Source organism: Chelonoidis abingdonii, chromosome 2, assembly GCF_003597395.2.
Source record: "Chelonoidis abingdonii isolate Lonesome George chromosome 2, CheloAbing_2.0, whole genome shotgun sequence".
NCBI lineage: Eukaryota > Metazoa > Chordata > Testudines > Testudinidae > Chelonoidis > Chelonoidis abingdonii.
Genome location: NC_133770.1, coordinates 290,927,013 through 290,943,206, shown reverse-complemented (window position 1 = coordinate 290,943,206; position 16,194 = coordinate 290,927,013). Strand labels below are relative to the sequence as shown.

At 45.9% G+C, this 16,194-nt stretch overlaps 1 protein-coding gene across 1 annotated transcript in view; it reads left to right on the top strand.

Annotated features, from left to right (window-relative positions):
* Positions 1-16,194, top strand: part of COL22A1 (collagen type XXII alpha 1 chain) — a 346,712-nt gene that overhangs the window by 327,876 nt on the left and 2,642 nt on the right. Inside the window, 9 exon segments of the mRNA XM_075062036.1 lie at positions 287-340; positions 862-915; positions 5,283-5,336; positions 7,008-7,079; positions 9,050-9,085; positions 9,345-9,389; positions 9,699-9,878; positions 13,757-13,823; positions 15,409-15,591. Of these exon segments, the coding sequence (XP_074918137.1) occupies positions 287-340; positions 862-915; positions 5,283-5,336; positions 7,008-7,079; positions 9,050-9,085; positions 9,345-9,389; positions 9,699-9,878; positions 13,757-13,823; positions 15,409-15,591 (745 nt within the window).

Below are 16,194 nucleotides of genomic sequence, written 5' to 3'. Positions count from 1 at the left end.
TCTGAACCTTTTCTAATGCCAGTCAATCTTTTTACTGGAAAGAGCTGCACTACCTTGCATAGGAAAGGTGCTCCTCGTATTTTTTTAAGCAGCACATCAAGTTTTAATTACATTGCTCCTATTGGCATTAAAGCAAGATGCATGACGTGTCACCCCATAGAGACTGCTAGCATCAATCCAGCACTGCAGAATCCCTACACCGTCCAGAGGCGCATTACTAGCCAGCATATCTATAATGTGTCCGATGCACTGAATTCATCCCTACTTCCTTTGCTTTGTGTTCCAGGGAGAGCCAGGCGTGACCGGTCCTGCTGGTCGTGAGGGCCTACCGGGGAAGGATGTAAGTGTACTCTTGGAGCAGCAAGCAAACCTCTGCCCTTCGATAAGTTGACTTGTTTCACAGTAAACAAAGAAACTCTACTAAATGGTGAATGTTTGAAAATGTTGCCTGCCGAACTGTGGAGTTTGTCCTAGAAGGCAGAGAATGAAAAGGTCTGGCAGCGCAGGAACTGGAGCTGTGTCAAGGTGCAGGGCAAGAGTCTGTCCCAGAGAAACATCTTACTTGCCCCATCTTCAAAATAACAACATGTCAATAAGCCAATATAGTCAGAATTTAAGCTTGGCCGGAAAATACCCAGGTTAATCAACTTGACCTACAGACACACTTTTTGAAATCCAACATGCCGGTCTTCCCTCCAGCAGAGCCAGAACCTCTTCACAGAACTTTTCTGTGTGTCATTTTCTTCCCAGTTAAGGAGCAGTAAGAGTTAAGCCAGAGCTGTGTTTTATTTTCAGAAGATGATCACATTGCCTTTGCTTCTGTGTTTTCTACTCAGTGAAATGATTTCTCTTTTTTTCCAGGGTGATACAGGCCCCACAGGACCTCAAGGTCCTCGAGGACTCAGAGGCCAGCCAGTGAGTTTCCTCTCCAGACAAGCAGCCTTTGAAGGATGGAATCTCGCTGGTAGGGGTGTCACAAAATCCAGAGCTCTGGTTTGAAACCAGAATCCCATAGAAGACTCAGGTGGCATTTGGCCAGAATGTTTGACTTTCTTTAGGAAAGGAAGAGTTGAGTGATGTTTCACAGGCAGGTGGTGACCAGTAGTGTCTAGGAACAGATGACTCTGTAGGAGCAGGCAACTCTGTAGAAGCAGAATGCTATAGTAGTTTCTGCTATGAACTGGGTATCAGGAGCTCCTGACTTCTAGACTTGGCTCTAACACTTGACTTCCTATGTAACCCTAGGCAACAGTCCTCAAAAGTGTTAAAGAATCCTGTGGCACCTTATAGACTAACAGACGTTTTGGAGCATGAGCTTTTGTGGGTGAATGCCCACTTCGTCAGATGCGTGTAGTGGAAATTTCCAGGGGCAGGTATATATATGCAAGCAAGCTAGAGATAACGAAGTTAGTTCAATCAGGGAGGATGAGGCCCTGTTCTAGCAGTTAAGGTGTGAAAATCAAGGGAGGAGAAACTGGTTTTGTAGTTGGCAAGTCATTCACAGTCTTTGTTTAATCCTGAGCTGATGGTGTCAAATTTGCAGGCACCATATAATAATACGCCATCATATGCAGCAATGCCCCTCTGCTATGTTACATCGGCCAAACTGACAGTCTCTAGGAAAAGGATAATGGACACAAATCAAATTTAAGGAATGGCAAATACACACACCTGTAGGGAGACACTTCACACCTCCCTGGCCAGACACTATAGTAAAGACCTTAAGGTGGCCATTCCTGCAGCAAAAAAACTTCAGGACCAGACTTCAAAGACAAACTGCCTGAGCTTCAGTTCATCTGCAATTGACACCATCAGCTCAGGATTAAACAAAGCTTGTGAATGGCTTGCCACTACAAAACCAGTTTTCCTCCCTTGTTTTCACACCTCAACTGCTAGAAACAGGGCCTCATCTCCCGATTGAGCTAGACCGTCGTTATCTCTAGCTTGCTTGCATATATATACCTGCCCCTGGAAATTATCCATACATGCGTTCTCTCGTGACGTGAGAAGTCAGGCTCATCCAAGCGGAAGTGCGTTCATATATCGCTCCACACGACGTCGTGTCGCTCTCAACTATACGTGTGGCACCAATGTTCTTGTGCTGCTTTTACAGATCCAGACTAACATGGCTACCCCTCTGATACTCAAAAGTGTTGTTAATTTTGGGTGCCACCTTCTTTTGAGTGCCCAACTTGAACCTGATTGTGATACTTGTGAACAAGCTGTTTATTTCCCATGGAAACGAATACATTTTGGAGAGAAGATGCTCTGTCCTTATCGAAAACATGCAGAAAGTCCATTTTTAATAGATTTTCAGTGCAGAAAAGTCACGTGGATGAAATTTCATGAAGTGTCATTTCGGATGGTTGATGCATCACTCCTATTGCTTTATTGTATTTTAAAAATCAAGTTTCTCCAAACATGAATACAAATAGACTGTCCAGATCTGAGCACAAACCTAAAGGATTCAGCTGATTCTTTCCTCCATGGGAAAGCAGGCAACTGAAACAGAGATTCTGAGACATGGGCTATAATCCAAACAAAATGCTGACTTAGGCAGCAATGCCAGGAACTGGAACACCGGGGCTTTAGGAGCAGGGAGCCGAGGGAGTTAAGTGAGACTACAGTAACGTATGCAGAGCCCTTTTGTCTGCCTTGTAATTTATCTTGTCATGCCATGCATGCCCGACAGTGCTGGTGTCTCTCACTAATGTGTCTTGGCCTGGGTGCTTGCAATAAGAAAAAGGCTCGAGGAGGAGAAATCATAAAAAATAAATTTATCATAGGTCCTAGATGAGCCAAATACCTTTTGAGAGTCTATGGATGAGTCTGTGAGAGGTGGGAGGGAAAAGCAACACCCCCTCTTGTTCCTTTTGTGCTTCCTATCCTCTGCAGTACAAATAATCCAACATACTGCATGAGAAACACGTTCTGAGTATTACAAGTAACAGGGCACTTTGCATGGGCTATTTCAATTAAACATGAAGTATCCGTGCAAAATGCAGTAGGAGGGAATGGGGTCTAGTCTTTATCAGCTCTTTTGACTTGCAAACTGCCTGATTCTCCATACATGCAAACGCTGGTGCCCTCCATTCTCCCTGTGATGGAACCTTCCCATCTTTAGCGGATGGTGTCAGAGACAGAGATGTGGGCACTCATTCCAATTGGTTGGAGCCAGAGTCAGCTCTAGTGGTTGGAGCTGGAGTCAGAATTCAGGAATCGGTGCCAAGGGCCAGGACTGGGTTACCTGGAGTGAGGCAAGGCTGGAGCCAAGGAAGGAGCAGGGCTGGAGCATGGCTGGGAAGAAGCAGGAACTTTGAGCAGCTGTGTGCATTGAGCAGCCACTGAACTGCTGTTGCCGCTGGGCTTATGAGCCGGTCTGCTGATTCTTCCCACCAATCAGGCGATGTAGCCAATCAGGCAGCCTGCTGCAGACCAACTACACTCATTAAGTTGCCCAGAACCTGGCTCTGCTGCAGGCCCTGATTCCTGACACATGGTGCAGATGAGCTTCGAAGATCAGCTGCATACTGGGTGCTGAGGACTTTGATCAGTGCCTAGGTATTACTGTCCGGGCATCGTATAAAAACCCCAAATGGGTGGTTGTAAGGAACCTCTCGCTCATGGGCTCTCCCCTACATTTCCTGCTTGATGAATTATTCAGAAAGGATTTCCATTTCTTGGCAGCTCCCAGTGTAAATATCTCCTAGTGAGAACTAAAGCAATACAGTTGTTCCCTTGTTGGGAGCTCCATCTTGCTTGGGAGTTGGCATGAAATCTCAGAGTACCTGGATTTTAGATAGGGGCCCAGATCTCCAGGTCTGGATGAGCTCTGGGCTGCCTTTCCATTCCCCTGATCCTGGAGTCAGTCAGGAACTGAAACAGCCCTAGGTTTAACCTAGAGCAGCTTAAGGGGTTCTCTAAATTACATTGGCTAAATTGGCTTCCCAAGGATCACTTTTCTGGCTGAGTATCACTGGGGTGTATCATGCTCTGGATCTGCCCCTTCCTATATCTATGCCTGAATGAGGTGCGGTAAAGCCCAGCCCAGCAATCCAGCTTTACAATACCCAGAGATTCCCCCTGCATGAGGGGACTGCCCTGCTGTCCATTTCAGCTCTCTGTCCCCTCAGTGCCACCAGAAGTGTGTGTGGGGACCAGGATGTTACCCACTCTTTCAAATACTTCCCAGAGAGGAGGAGAGGCCCTTCTTTTCTCCAGCAGAATGGTGTTTCTGTCAGGGGGGATATGAGACCAGGATACCGATTAGGGCTGGTTGGGAATTTTTTGATGAAACATTTTTTCACTGAAAGATGCTGATTAGATGAAATGCAGATTTTGTTTCTCGAAATACCTGACTCTGAAAAGGTTTAGGAAGAAAACATTTTTTGGTTGTTGAAACGTCCTGTTTTTGAGATTGTTGAACCAGAGAGTTTTGGGGGTTTTGAATTGAAACTTTTCATTTCAAAATGTTACTAAATTTACATTGAAAAATGAAAACAGCTTAAAATTGAAACAAAATGTTTCGATTGATCCTAACTAATTTTGGAGGTGGATTTTTGGTTTGCAACAATTTTTGGTACTTGAACCTTTTCATCAGAGCAGAGGCCATATCTCTGAAATTACATTCTGCTCCTCCTGGAAGTTCTCCTTGATAGATGTGAAATACTGGGAGAAGCTTTTCTTACTCTCCATCTTGAACTAACTCATGTGCCATTTTGCTGCACACTGTTGAACGGCTGCTGAATTTTTGTCCAGAGGTGGCTGCTTTTCAGCTGTGGCCAAAGTGATTTCTGAGTGGAGAATGTTGGACCTGCGTCTTTACACGTTGATCCCAGAGGAGAATTGTGCTTGTGGTTTGTAAAGTCTGAGCACCAAGATGAGAGGTATCATATAAGCATTCCTCATCCGTACTATTCAAGGTGGCAACATAAGATTGACAGGCACTCATATGCCTCTCTGTGGTTACTACCTGTTATCACCAATGAATGATTTGTACTCTCTTTTTAACCATTTATTAGGCTTTAGCCAGTATACATGTAGTATTGCCTATTACAAGAATTCTGTCCTAATCAGGCTAAGGGTTACATCTAGCCACCTGACCAGAGTTATCTAATGTGTCCATCACCATAGTATCAGGGCACCACATTAGAGGCTGGGTGCCAGTGTCCTGGAGGCAGTGGGAAAGAGCCTGCACTCTCCAGCAAAAATGCATAGCCACAAAGAAGCTCTGAGCTGTATCCTTTTTTATGCCAAATCTGTTCTTTTTCCCCGCAATCCAGGGCAAGAATGGCTCACCCGGCCCCCCAGGGAAAGCTGGCCTTGCAGGTAACCCAGTAAGTACCTCAACTGTGTACACCCACAGTGAGCCAGGGTTGTTAAGACTGTTATGGGGACAATTTATAACCCAGGGCGGAGAGAAGAGTTACATGTCGCATCCTTAAAAATGTATTAAATCCTGCCCAGTGGATGGCCTCTCAGAAGGGCGATGTGCAGACCCCCACAAAGTGCCACATGGAGGCTGAGAGGCCTGGAGGAGCTGGCAGCACCCTCTGCAGAGAGGGAAGAGTAGCATTAGAGCAACTCACCTGAGGCATTCTGGAAAACAGCAGGCAACAGTTTAAAGCAAGGTCACAGAAGGGGACGGAGCTCACGGGTGCCAGTTTCTGTGTGAAACCAGACTGTGAGCACTGAGGTGCAAGAAGGCCTCTGAGGAGGCTTTTCTTTGTTCTGTTCCCCATAGTTGCTCTTGGGTTCAGCAGTTAGTTATAGTAAAGCATTGCGCTCAGCCCCTGTAATGAAATGCAGGCCTGTTCCCCTCATGGTCAGTGCAGCTCCTGTATCCTAATGTCATGACTGACTGGGATTTCAGGTTAAGATAAAGGCCGAGAGTGTAACCAGTAGGAGTCAGGACCTCCCCCTCAGTTCAATGATGCTTCCTTTGTCTTTCAAACGCTGTAGCTTCCATGAGTAGGATGAGGGGAGAGAGATAATTTGTGGTGTATATGTTCTCTATTCTTATGCCATTCTCCCCTCTTCGAGGATTATCTCTGGCTGGGGTTCAGGCACAGCCTGTCTGTTTCCATGGGACCTTCAGCTGTTTCCATTGCCAATATGTAAAGTTCTCACCCACACTCGTCTTCCTGACAAAGAATAACTGTTTAACTAGGTGATAGTCCCCTTGACTCTGTCGATACTTGGCTGGGGCATCAGTGTGGCTTTTGTCTCTGAAGAAGTGGTTTGGGCCTGTCTTTCTAAATTTAGAAATGCCATACAACAGAATCTTATAACTTTACATACATTGTTATCACACATATTGTACCATGATGATAATGTTTAGCAAATTAAGAGTTTTCAAATGATACCTCACGAGGCATACTTTGTACAAAGTTTATCATGGTCTTGTGAAAAGGGTGAACATAGTACAGACTGTCACAAGGTCCATCAGTGGCTATTGGTGAAGATGGTCGGGGATGCAACCCCATGTTCTGGATACCCCAAACCTTCAAATGCCAGTAGTTAGGACTGGATGATTCAATAACTGCTGTGTTCTGTTCATTCTCTCTGAAATATGTGGTACCGGCCATTGTTGGCAGACAGGATATTGGGCTAGATGGACCATTGGTCTGACCTAGTATGGCCATTCTTATGTTCTTGTATTGCTCAGCATGATTGGCTTTGGTCTCATTGATATTATCCCCCTTCAGTAACATCAGTAAAATGATCCTTACTCCCCAACACAAACAGGCTGCCCCCACAGCAAGCTTAGAGCAGAAGGTGTCTTCTCCTGTGGGCCCAGGCATAGCTTATTTCCAGTTCTCCGGGAATTCAGATTAATGTCATTAGCAGTGCACTGTGCGGTGACAAACCTAGTGTTTCAGGACTTGGTTTTAAGAAGAAACAGGAGGGGAAGATGAGGATTCAAGTCTCTCGATACACGAAGGCTTTGCAGAAGAGGTGATGGAGGAAGGAGCTGCTGGTGTTTATGTTTCATTTTGTTTCCTAAGGGTCCACAAGGAAACAAAGGAGAAAATGGCAGCCCTGGACTTCCTGGCTTCATTGGGCCCCGAGGCCCTCCAGTAAGTATATGTTTGGTGATGCAAAGCAGTCACCCACTGCCTGGTTTTGACTCTTGAACCTGGAGGAAGGAAGGACAAAATGTCACTTTGTCAAAAACACAGGCGAGAGCTTTGTGTATCCAGATAACCCCCAAATAGCCCTCTCTCTATTCCAAGGGGCCCAGTGTATTATTTCCAAAAAGAACTATATTCTTTTCCATCGCTTACAGAAGGAGGATAATCTCACTTGTAGCAAGGACACCTATCATAAGGCCCTGTATATGGATGTGGCATTCACAAAGGGGTTATGCACAGCATGAGTTTGGGTTAGTTGCATTACTCACTAGAGCATTCTGCATGGGCTATGGGTATTACAGAAGAGCTACATCAGGAATGCGTTAGAGTGATTAACAATACTCAGATTAATTCTTGTATTCCTTTACCTAAAGCTAAAGTCCCTAGGTACCTTGAGACCAACTGTCTAAGGCTCAGCGATAGAGGTACATTGCACCTCCTCCTTAAAATATCTCCCAAAATTATCTAACACCTTTTCTAGCAATAAAAATATCACAGCCTTAAAATCCAGTGTCTTGGGCCCTTCCAGGCCTAGAGGCAAATGTCTGATCCCATTGAGAAGCTGGGAATCTCCCCTTCCCAGCTAGTTAATGTTTTTCTTTCCAACCCTGCAGTGACACAAGGTAACAGACTCTAATGACATTAGTGCAGAACTGAATCTTCCCTAGCCTGAGTCTTAAGTTGGAGTCATTTTTTTAGTGGAAAGTAAGAGAAGGAAGAAACATTTTCCCTTGCAACTTTTCTTTTTTAAAAAAATAATAAAGTGGCTGTTTAAAGCTGCTATGGAGTTTTGGCATGTTGGAATAAGTCCCAGTTTTGGTTTGGTTGGCAGGTGATGTGACCCTCAGCATGTGACTGGTTGCACTGATATGTAATAAATATACCACATGCCTGTGCAATTGATTACATGCGCTTCCAGTTCATCAGAGGTATATCAATTACACACACACACACACACTATAAATATAATAAGGGGGGGAGAGGTGTTTCCAGGGTTGTCGGTCCACACATCATTTGACCTATGGATGTTACAGACAAGTACTTTTCTAGTTCCATTAGTTGTGAGAGATGTGCTCAGAATTTAGCAATGGCCAGTATTATACTGGTGTTGCCTTTTCACTCCTGTGGCACCTTATAGACTAATAGATGTATTGGAGCATGAGCTTTCATGGGTGAATACCCACTTCGTCAGATGCATCATGCACCCATGAAAGCTGATGCTCCAATACATCTGTTAGTCTATAAGGTGCCACAGGACTCTTTGCTGCTTTTACAGATCCAGACTAACACGGCTACCCCTCTGATACTTTTCAATCCTGTGCTTCAGTGCTGCAGTAGTAGATCCCACAGAGAATGCTAAACTAGAGAAATGATGGCGCTCTTTTTATTTTAAAATGGTATATGCAGAAGAGAAGAGTGGTAAATGGAGAGTGCTTTATTGAAACCCAACCGAGAATTCAGTAAACTAGCTCAAGAAAATGTATGAGAGGCTGTTGAGACATTCAGAATCAAAGTGAATTGTATGGCACCAAAAGCCAGAAACCCCTATTAACAATAGCTCCATCTCAACATCTTTGCTCGGCCTGTAGGAATGACTGGCCGTTCCTCTACCTTTAGGAACATTCACACAGTGTGCAGTATATTTGGAGATACACTTTGACCATAGGAACTCTCTTTAGTTTGTGTTGACTCATCTCAGTCCTGCCTCACCAATCTGGAATATGACACCTGGCGACAGAGTATCAGAGATCCATTTTCTGCTTGACTCAACATTATCCAGTCCAAATAGTGCAAGTGAAACTACCTCACTTCTGAAATAAGAATCAGGACTGACAGTTTGTGTCTGACGTCAGACTGCCCGCGTTGTTGTGATGTTGTCAGTGTTGTGAGTTATGTACTTACCTTATGTCTCTTAGGGTGACTCGGGAGAGAAGGGGTCCCCAGGAAAAGAGGTGAGTTCAGTTCCCACCTGGTTCAGAGCGTGGATGGTGTCTAGGTTCAGTGGTAATCTCAGGCATGCTTACTGGGGTTGCATTATTTTGTTCTTGAGTTAGTGGTTTGAAATCATTAATAAATCTAGAGCACCCAGGGAATTGTGGCATATACAGAACTTTTCCTGAGGGCCTGCGCACCATCACAAGGGGAAGCATCCTGTCATTAACTCCGTACATGAATAGCTCTTGCATACTCATGCCTATTATTTCATTCCAGGGTGCAGCCGGGAAACCAGGCAACCATGGACCCAAAGGAGACGCGGTGTGTTGAGAAGTATTATTAGCATTACTGCACTAAAATAATTTAAAAAATTAGATGGTTGTTGTCCAAGTGCAGCCTATTGGCTAAGTGCAGCCCACAGAGGTCTACAGTGTTGCCTCTGGCCACCGCATCATTAATCCTTCTATATCAGTAACACTTTGTAATGTACCCAAGGCTTTACTCAGTATATTTGCCCATTTCTGTGGTCAGAAGTGCTCCACTATGCTCAGTAACCACACTGTGTTTCATTAGGCTGGGGGAGAAGGGACATCTTCTTCTCTGTATTGATATGCTGGTTTTGTCTCATAGGGAGATCCTGGCATCAAAGGTGACACAGGCCCGCAGGGAGAAAAAGGCCTGCCTGGGGATCCTGGCATACCTGGCCATAAAGGCCACACTGGATTGATGGGTCCCCAAGGACCACCAGGAGACAGTGGGCCAGCTGGACCTCCAGGCCCCCCAGGACAGCCAGGCTTCCCTGGGCCCAGGGTAAGAGTGGCAGCTGTGAGCTTCCAAAGAGTCATATAGAAACACTCCCTTAATGACATGAGCATAGCCCGACTTTATTGCCTAGCTGTCTATGAGGTGCCACAGTTTATCCTACAGTGCTGTCAACAGGTGCTTCCTGTGTCATGTACGCATGCAATGCATGTACGGCATGATTACCTGCTGTTGCTCTGAATCCCCTGTGCACAAAGAAGAGATGCTGCATCTCCGTGGGAAGGGAGAGGGGAGTCTCCCGCTAAACAATATTTGAATTAAATAGCTGTCACTAACCACAGCGTTTTTCAACTGAGGTATGAAACTGAGATCTTGAACACCTGAGGTCATTAAAATTCCGATGCTATTTTTCGCAAAAATAGAGGGAGTTAATTCAGGGAGTGTTGGCAAATTTCAGTTTGGGAAAGAAAAAATTGCTGGCCTAAAGCTCCTGATATGAGATGAATATGATCTCCTTCACTTCCTATACTAAACTGCGACATAGTCTCTCTTTGTGGTGTTTAACAGGTGCCCTGTTCCACCCCAGCAGTGGATGCATTATATTAGCAAAATGAGTGATTCATTTCTGGTCAAAGCTCTTTAGGATCCTTCAGGTTGAAATTTGGTGTATAAATATAAGATATTGGCAGACAGGAAAATGCATGTGGAACTCTGGTCCACCAGCTTTTATTTTAAACAATGTGTTCAGTGTGATTAAAAGAGTAGATATTTACACTAAGTAAAATAAAAATAAATGAAGAATATCAAACCTCATGCTTGAGGGACCCCTTTGCGGGATCTCAGAGCTCGGGCTCCAGCCCAAGCCTGAATATCTACACTGCAATCTTACAGCCCCGTAGACTGAGCCCTGTGAACCCGAGTCACTTGACATGGGCCAGCCATGGATGTTTAGCCACATTGTAGACATATCCCTGTGTGTCTAGAGTCAGGAAGAAACTCCCCACATAAATATGTTATAGCTTAATTGTCCACACAGGGCTTTACACCTTCCTCTGGTGGTGGCCGGTCTCAGAGCGAGGTATTGTGATAGGCGGGCCTACCCATTTACTGTGAGCTCAGCTGTAAGGAGTGGAAGTTCTTGAGATGTCAGAATAACCTATCACAACAAATGTATGGAAGTCCAACCCAAAAGGCCTCCTGGTCTAACTCAAGAACTGTGTTAAGATCATGCCTGGTAAACCAGAACAGAGTGAGACTGAAAATCAGTGAACCAAAATTGGTACATGAGATATTAGACCTGATTAATGGGCGAAATAATGAGGGGATGTGGGCTGTTCTGCCCATCACTCCCTTTTCGGGTTCTTAAAGAAAGGCTTTTGGAGAAAAATTATCTATCGGAGTGAACTTCGCCATTGTGGCTGACAATCCGCTCCCTCCACTATCTTCTGGAAACGCGGACCGGACCACCTTCATCCAAATCCCAAAAGATGTCCTGACCAGACCAAGCCAGAAAGAGGGAGCCATGGGACAGCCTCGGCTAAATCCCAAAGACAACCTGGGATGTGAGACTTCATCTCATGCCCTAATGTGTCCTTTGCCTTCCCTAACTTATTTCTTCTCTTTCCTATCTCTCACTGCCTTTTCCTTCTGTCTAATAAAAGTCTGGCGTTGCTGGCCAAGAGTGTATTGTTTGCAACACTGCAGGAAGCCCCATCACCAGAAAGAGGCAATGTCCTAAACAGCCGAATGCAGGTACAACTTTGCCAGGTCTTGGCATCAGGAGCGGCACCAGAGTTTCTGGCGCCCTAAGCAGAATTCGGGGGGTGGCATTTTGTGCGCTCCCCATGGGGCACGCGGGAGCTTCCATCGTGCCGCCGAAGAAGGACCCTCTGCCGAAATGCCGCAGGCGACAGCGGCAGTCATTGAAGTGCTCAATTGCCTGCCGCTGTTTTCTGCAGCACGTCGGCAGAAGGTCCTTCTTCGGTGGCATGACAGGAGCGGAACCGGAAGCTCCAGTGCGCCCCATGGGGAGCACACAAAATGCCGCCCCCCGAATCCTGGTGCCCTAGGTGACCGCCTAGGGTCACCTAATGGAAGTGCCGGCCCTGCTTGGCATGGCTGAGAAGACCATGTGTTGTGCCTATGGTTTTTTCCGGAAGTGAGATTGCAAGTGAAAGTCAACATCCGCTAATGGGAACAAGGGATGTTGTTAAAATGAAAGCCTGACTTAATCCTTTACATTTCAAATGGGCTGTAACTATTTTTCCTTCTTCTTCTGTAGCTTTAATAAAAGGTGAAAAGGATTTTAAATGGTGTATTTATCATGGTAATAAGCAGGCTTGAGGTGTCTGTGTGTCAAGCCACAAACCTTGTTTAATGCTGTTTAATATTGAACAGTGTCTGGATTATGTTAACACCTTTGGCCCATATATTCCATCTAAATACAACCAAGGATACTGGACTACAGAGACCCTTGATATATTCCTGGATATATTATTGGAATCCAGCTCATCAAAATTCATAAGATCATATTATATTTGAATAATTTGATTTGTGTAACAAAGAGAACTCTCTACTAATCTAAAGGGCCTGTGGGCTCAGTGTTTAGAAGGGTGAAGACAAATATTTGATAGTAGTAAAGCAGATTAAATGTTTTGAGAAATTAATTCTGCCTTGAGGCTTTTACCTCATAAGTATTGAAAGTGAAATTGTCCCTCACGTAAAGAACAGGTCCATTTTAGACAAAGCACATCTTTGCCCAGCCACATGGAAGACACATGATGAAACATAGTAATGAGTTATGAATAAATAAAGCAATTAAAAGTAATGAACTTAAGAAAAAGCTCAAACAAAACAATCCACAGTTCCTTTTCGGGGCTTAGGAAGTGATCTCTAAATTTTGAGAAATATTTTCTGAATCCATCAGCAAGAGGCATTCTAAGTATATGGTGATTAAAATGAGGTCATTTCTGTTGATACTGATGGACAAAGTCTTCACAGTATGCTAAACCTGCAGCTGGAGATAGGCAGCAAAGGGGCCAAATAGTCCATATTTGGGCAAGATTTTTTTAATTAAAACATTGTAATAACATGAATATTTTAAAAAATGTTTCATGGGTGCTACAATCAATAATGAAAAATAAGAACTTTAGTCTCAGAAGGGTCATAAAGCTTTTTATAAAACTGATGTACAGCCCAGAAATACAATGTTCTACCCTGAAATGCATCCGCTTCAATGCAACAGCTGTTGAATAGCACACTTCACCGGCACAAAAGAGTAGGGGGCAGGAAGTGAAAAAGAGTGCTACTGCAGTGGGGAATTTAGGCAGGTAGTACATAATTACTCACTCCGTACAATTTAGAAATCGCTTTCAAATTTCATCTGGCCAGAAATCAAAAAGAAATTGAAGCCAGGAAGAAACTGTGACTTGCTTTCTGGGTGGAGTTTCATGTGAACATTCTAGTTAGTTCCATTCCACATGAGGTCAGGATGCTACACTATCATTCTGTGTTAATGTTTATAACACACAAGTCTAGATACTGGGTTTTATTGCCCCCTTGGGTGCAGAACGGTCGCACAGGGCACACACCTTTGGGGCAGCTCCTTCTCTAGGAAGATTCACATTTAGGAAGGTGGCAGTATTTTCACTATGGTCTTCCTATGGGTCCCACTAGGGGGAGGCAGTTTTAATCTCTGCCTGATGCTCCTGGTGGTGGGCGTTGACCTGGAGATGCATTGAACCAATGAATCCAGTCCTGGGCTTCCCAGCAGGGTGGTAATTGTAGGCAGGTTGTGCTCCTGTGAGTTTCCCTTCCTGCAGGCAGGTTCTTCAGCACTGGAGACTCAAGCCTACTGTAGCTTCTCCAGTAACCCCAGGTGAAGGTTCTTGCTGTGATTATCACCATGCTTTCACTCTTCTCCCTAGGGGGACTCTCCATCACTGGAGACTCTGAGACGGCTCATCCAAGAAGAGTTAGGAAAGCAGCTAGATGGTATGTGTCAATATCGGGCAAGCCACCAAAATGTTTGAGGTTCCAGAAGAGGCTTTGTACAGCCCCCGAGCATGTGATTTGTGTCCCCAACTTTCCCAGCTGTTAAAGGGCAACTTTGAGATGGGAGCAACTTGGGGAAAGGAGACGTGAGAGGTGAAATGGCCTTGGCCAGCATTCTTCTAGTTGCTGTTATTGAAGATGCTTGTGTTAGTACAAGGGCTTTCTCCCGTACAGCCCACGTTCTCCTTCTGTCCCATTGGGCACAAAGCCTGTGCTTATCCCATCGCAGCCCGTTGCCAGGGAAATGACTATGATGTCACAAACCCAGCATTGTGACATCACTGTGGGATCATGCGGGGAGAGAAGGCAGGTCCTAAGGGAGCAGCAACATTATTTTCGGGCAAATTCCTGGAAGAAAGCACAGAGGCTGAGTGAAAAGGCTGTGGGCTCAGACTAATATGCTGGTGGCATCCGGAACACAACTGGGTGGGAGAAGGAACAGCTGATGCAGCCTGCTGCTTCATGCAGCATATATGAACTGAGGGCAAAACTACAGCCCATGGCTTGGCCACTCCCCCAACCTGCCCATAAACCTCCACCATGCTCCAGCACTGAGGGTCATGCACAACTTGGCTCCATGCCACACAGTGGGGTGAAGAGTCCCATTGCGTGGACTCTCTCCTGTCTGCCCTCCCCATAAGCCCTGGAGCAGCGGGAACAGGGCATTTTTTTTCTGCATTTTGCTCCATTCAGTGCCAGTGGGCAGGATTTGCCTCCATGTTAGTTAATGGTCACCGTGAAAGGAAAAGATTCAATTCATCTTTTACATGCTTTAACACTTCTAGTGGTTTAAAAGACTTCCCCGGCGTGAAAGTCCCTTCTGTTCGGGGTCAACTAATGGAAGCCTGAGCTCCAACCTGCCCTTCCGTCCTGTGAGAGCTTTTTGTCATGAGTTTAGTATGTTTGGGGGGCTTCTGGAATCTGGCAGCTGCCATCCCAGTGTGTATGGGGAAAACAGGAGAAAGTGCTGGCACAGGGAAATGGCGGAGTCCCACTTTCTGTCTACACAGCCCTTTAGTCAAGGCCAAGGTGCCTCTCTTGGGCCTGGCTGCCCCAGAAAGAAAAGAAATCCCCTCTCCCTAGAATGAACCATGTCACCTACCTTATCTCATGCTCCATGATAGGATATTAGTAACAAGATCTTCCTTTCAGTGGGGAAATGATCACAGCGCTACTAATCCCGGCTGGGTAACAATGCAGCTGAGGGAAAGGAAATAACCAGTCCAAGAAGCCAGTAGGACAAGGAGCCATGCGATGGGGGGAGAGGAAGGAAAAGTCTGAGAGAGAGATTCAGAAAAAGTTCTTAACTGCAGGAGCAACAGGGTTGTAGGTTAAACTGATGTTGGTTGTGGGGGAGGCACCATCATGGCTGGTGCTGAAGAACTGTGTAGGGAAGGCAGGGTAAGTCATCTGTTAAATGCTAAGAGTTGGGCTGGGAAAACACGATCTTTCATTGGCCCTTGATCCCTTTTCTTGCAGAGCAGAGACTTTCTAACCTAACAAAACCACCTCTGTCTATCCTCAGCAAAACTAGCCTATCTCATGGCCCAGATGCAGCCAGTGCACGTTAAAGCACCCCAAGGCAGGCCAGGGCCTCCGGGGTCTCCCGGTAAGGAAGGACTCCCAGGAAGACCTGGCCCTCCAGGAGAGCCCGGCCGACCTGGACAGACAGGGTCTGAAGGGCCATCAGGACCAGTGGGTCCAAAAGGTGAGTGAATCAGTCGGGGAGCCTGGATGCTGAGAGGTACCTGTTCCAAACCCTGTGTGCTCTGAGCCCCCGGGGGTTCCTACACGTTCAGTATGTTCACTGTAGCAAGGATAAATGGAGCAGCGAGGACTGCTTGTGACAAAGTGGGACTGTTCTTAATGTTTCCCCTGAATACTGTATGAGTGCCTCAGTTTCCCCTATGCCTTTCTTAAGTCTCCAGTGTGCATAAATGGCCGACGCTCTGTTTCCTGGCAACAAATGGCTGGGGCCTTCCCCCCCTGCAATGCGATGGCTAAAGGTGAAAAAAGAGATCAGGTGACCTGGCCCGGGAAGGAGGCCAAGGCCAGAAAGGAGGGGCTGAGGGGGGGTTTCAGTTTGGAGCTGGCTGGGGACGGGAAGTGAGGGCAGACGGAGTTGTCTGTCTTACTGGGCCCCAGAATGGACCCGGCTGAGGGGTCCTGTTCTCTGTACCTACAAGCTCTATTTTAGACCATGTTCCTGTCATCTAATAAACCTCTGTTTTACTGTCTGGCTAAGAGCCACGTCTGACTGCAAAGAGGGGGTGCGTGCAGGACCCTCTGGCTTCCCCAGGACTCCGCCTTG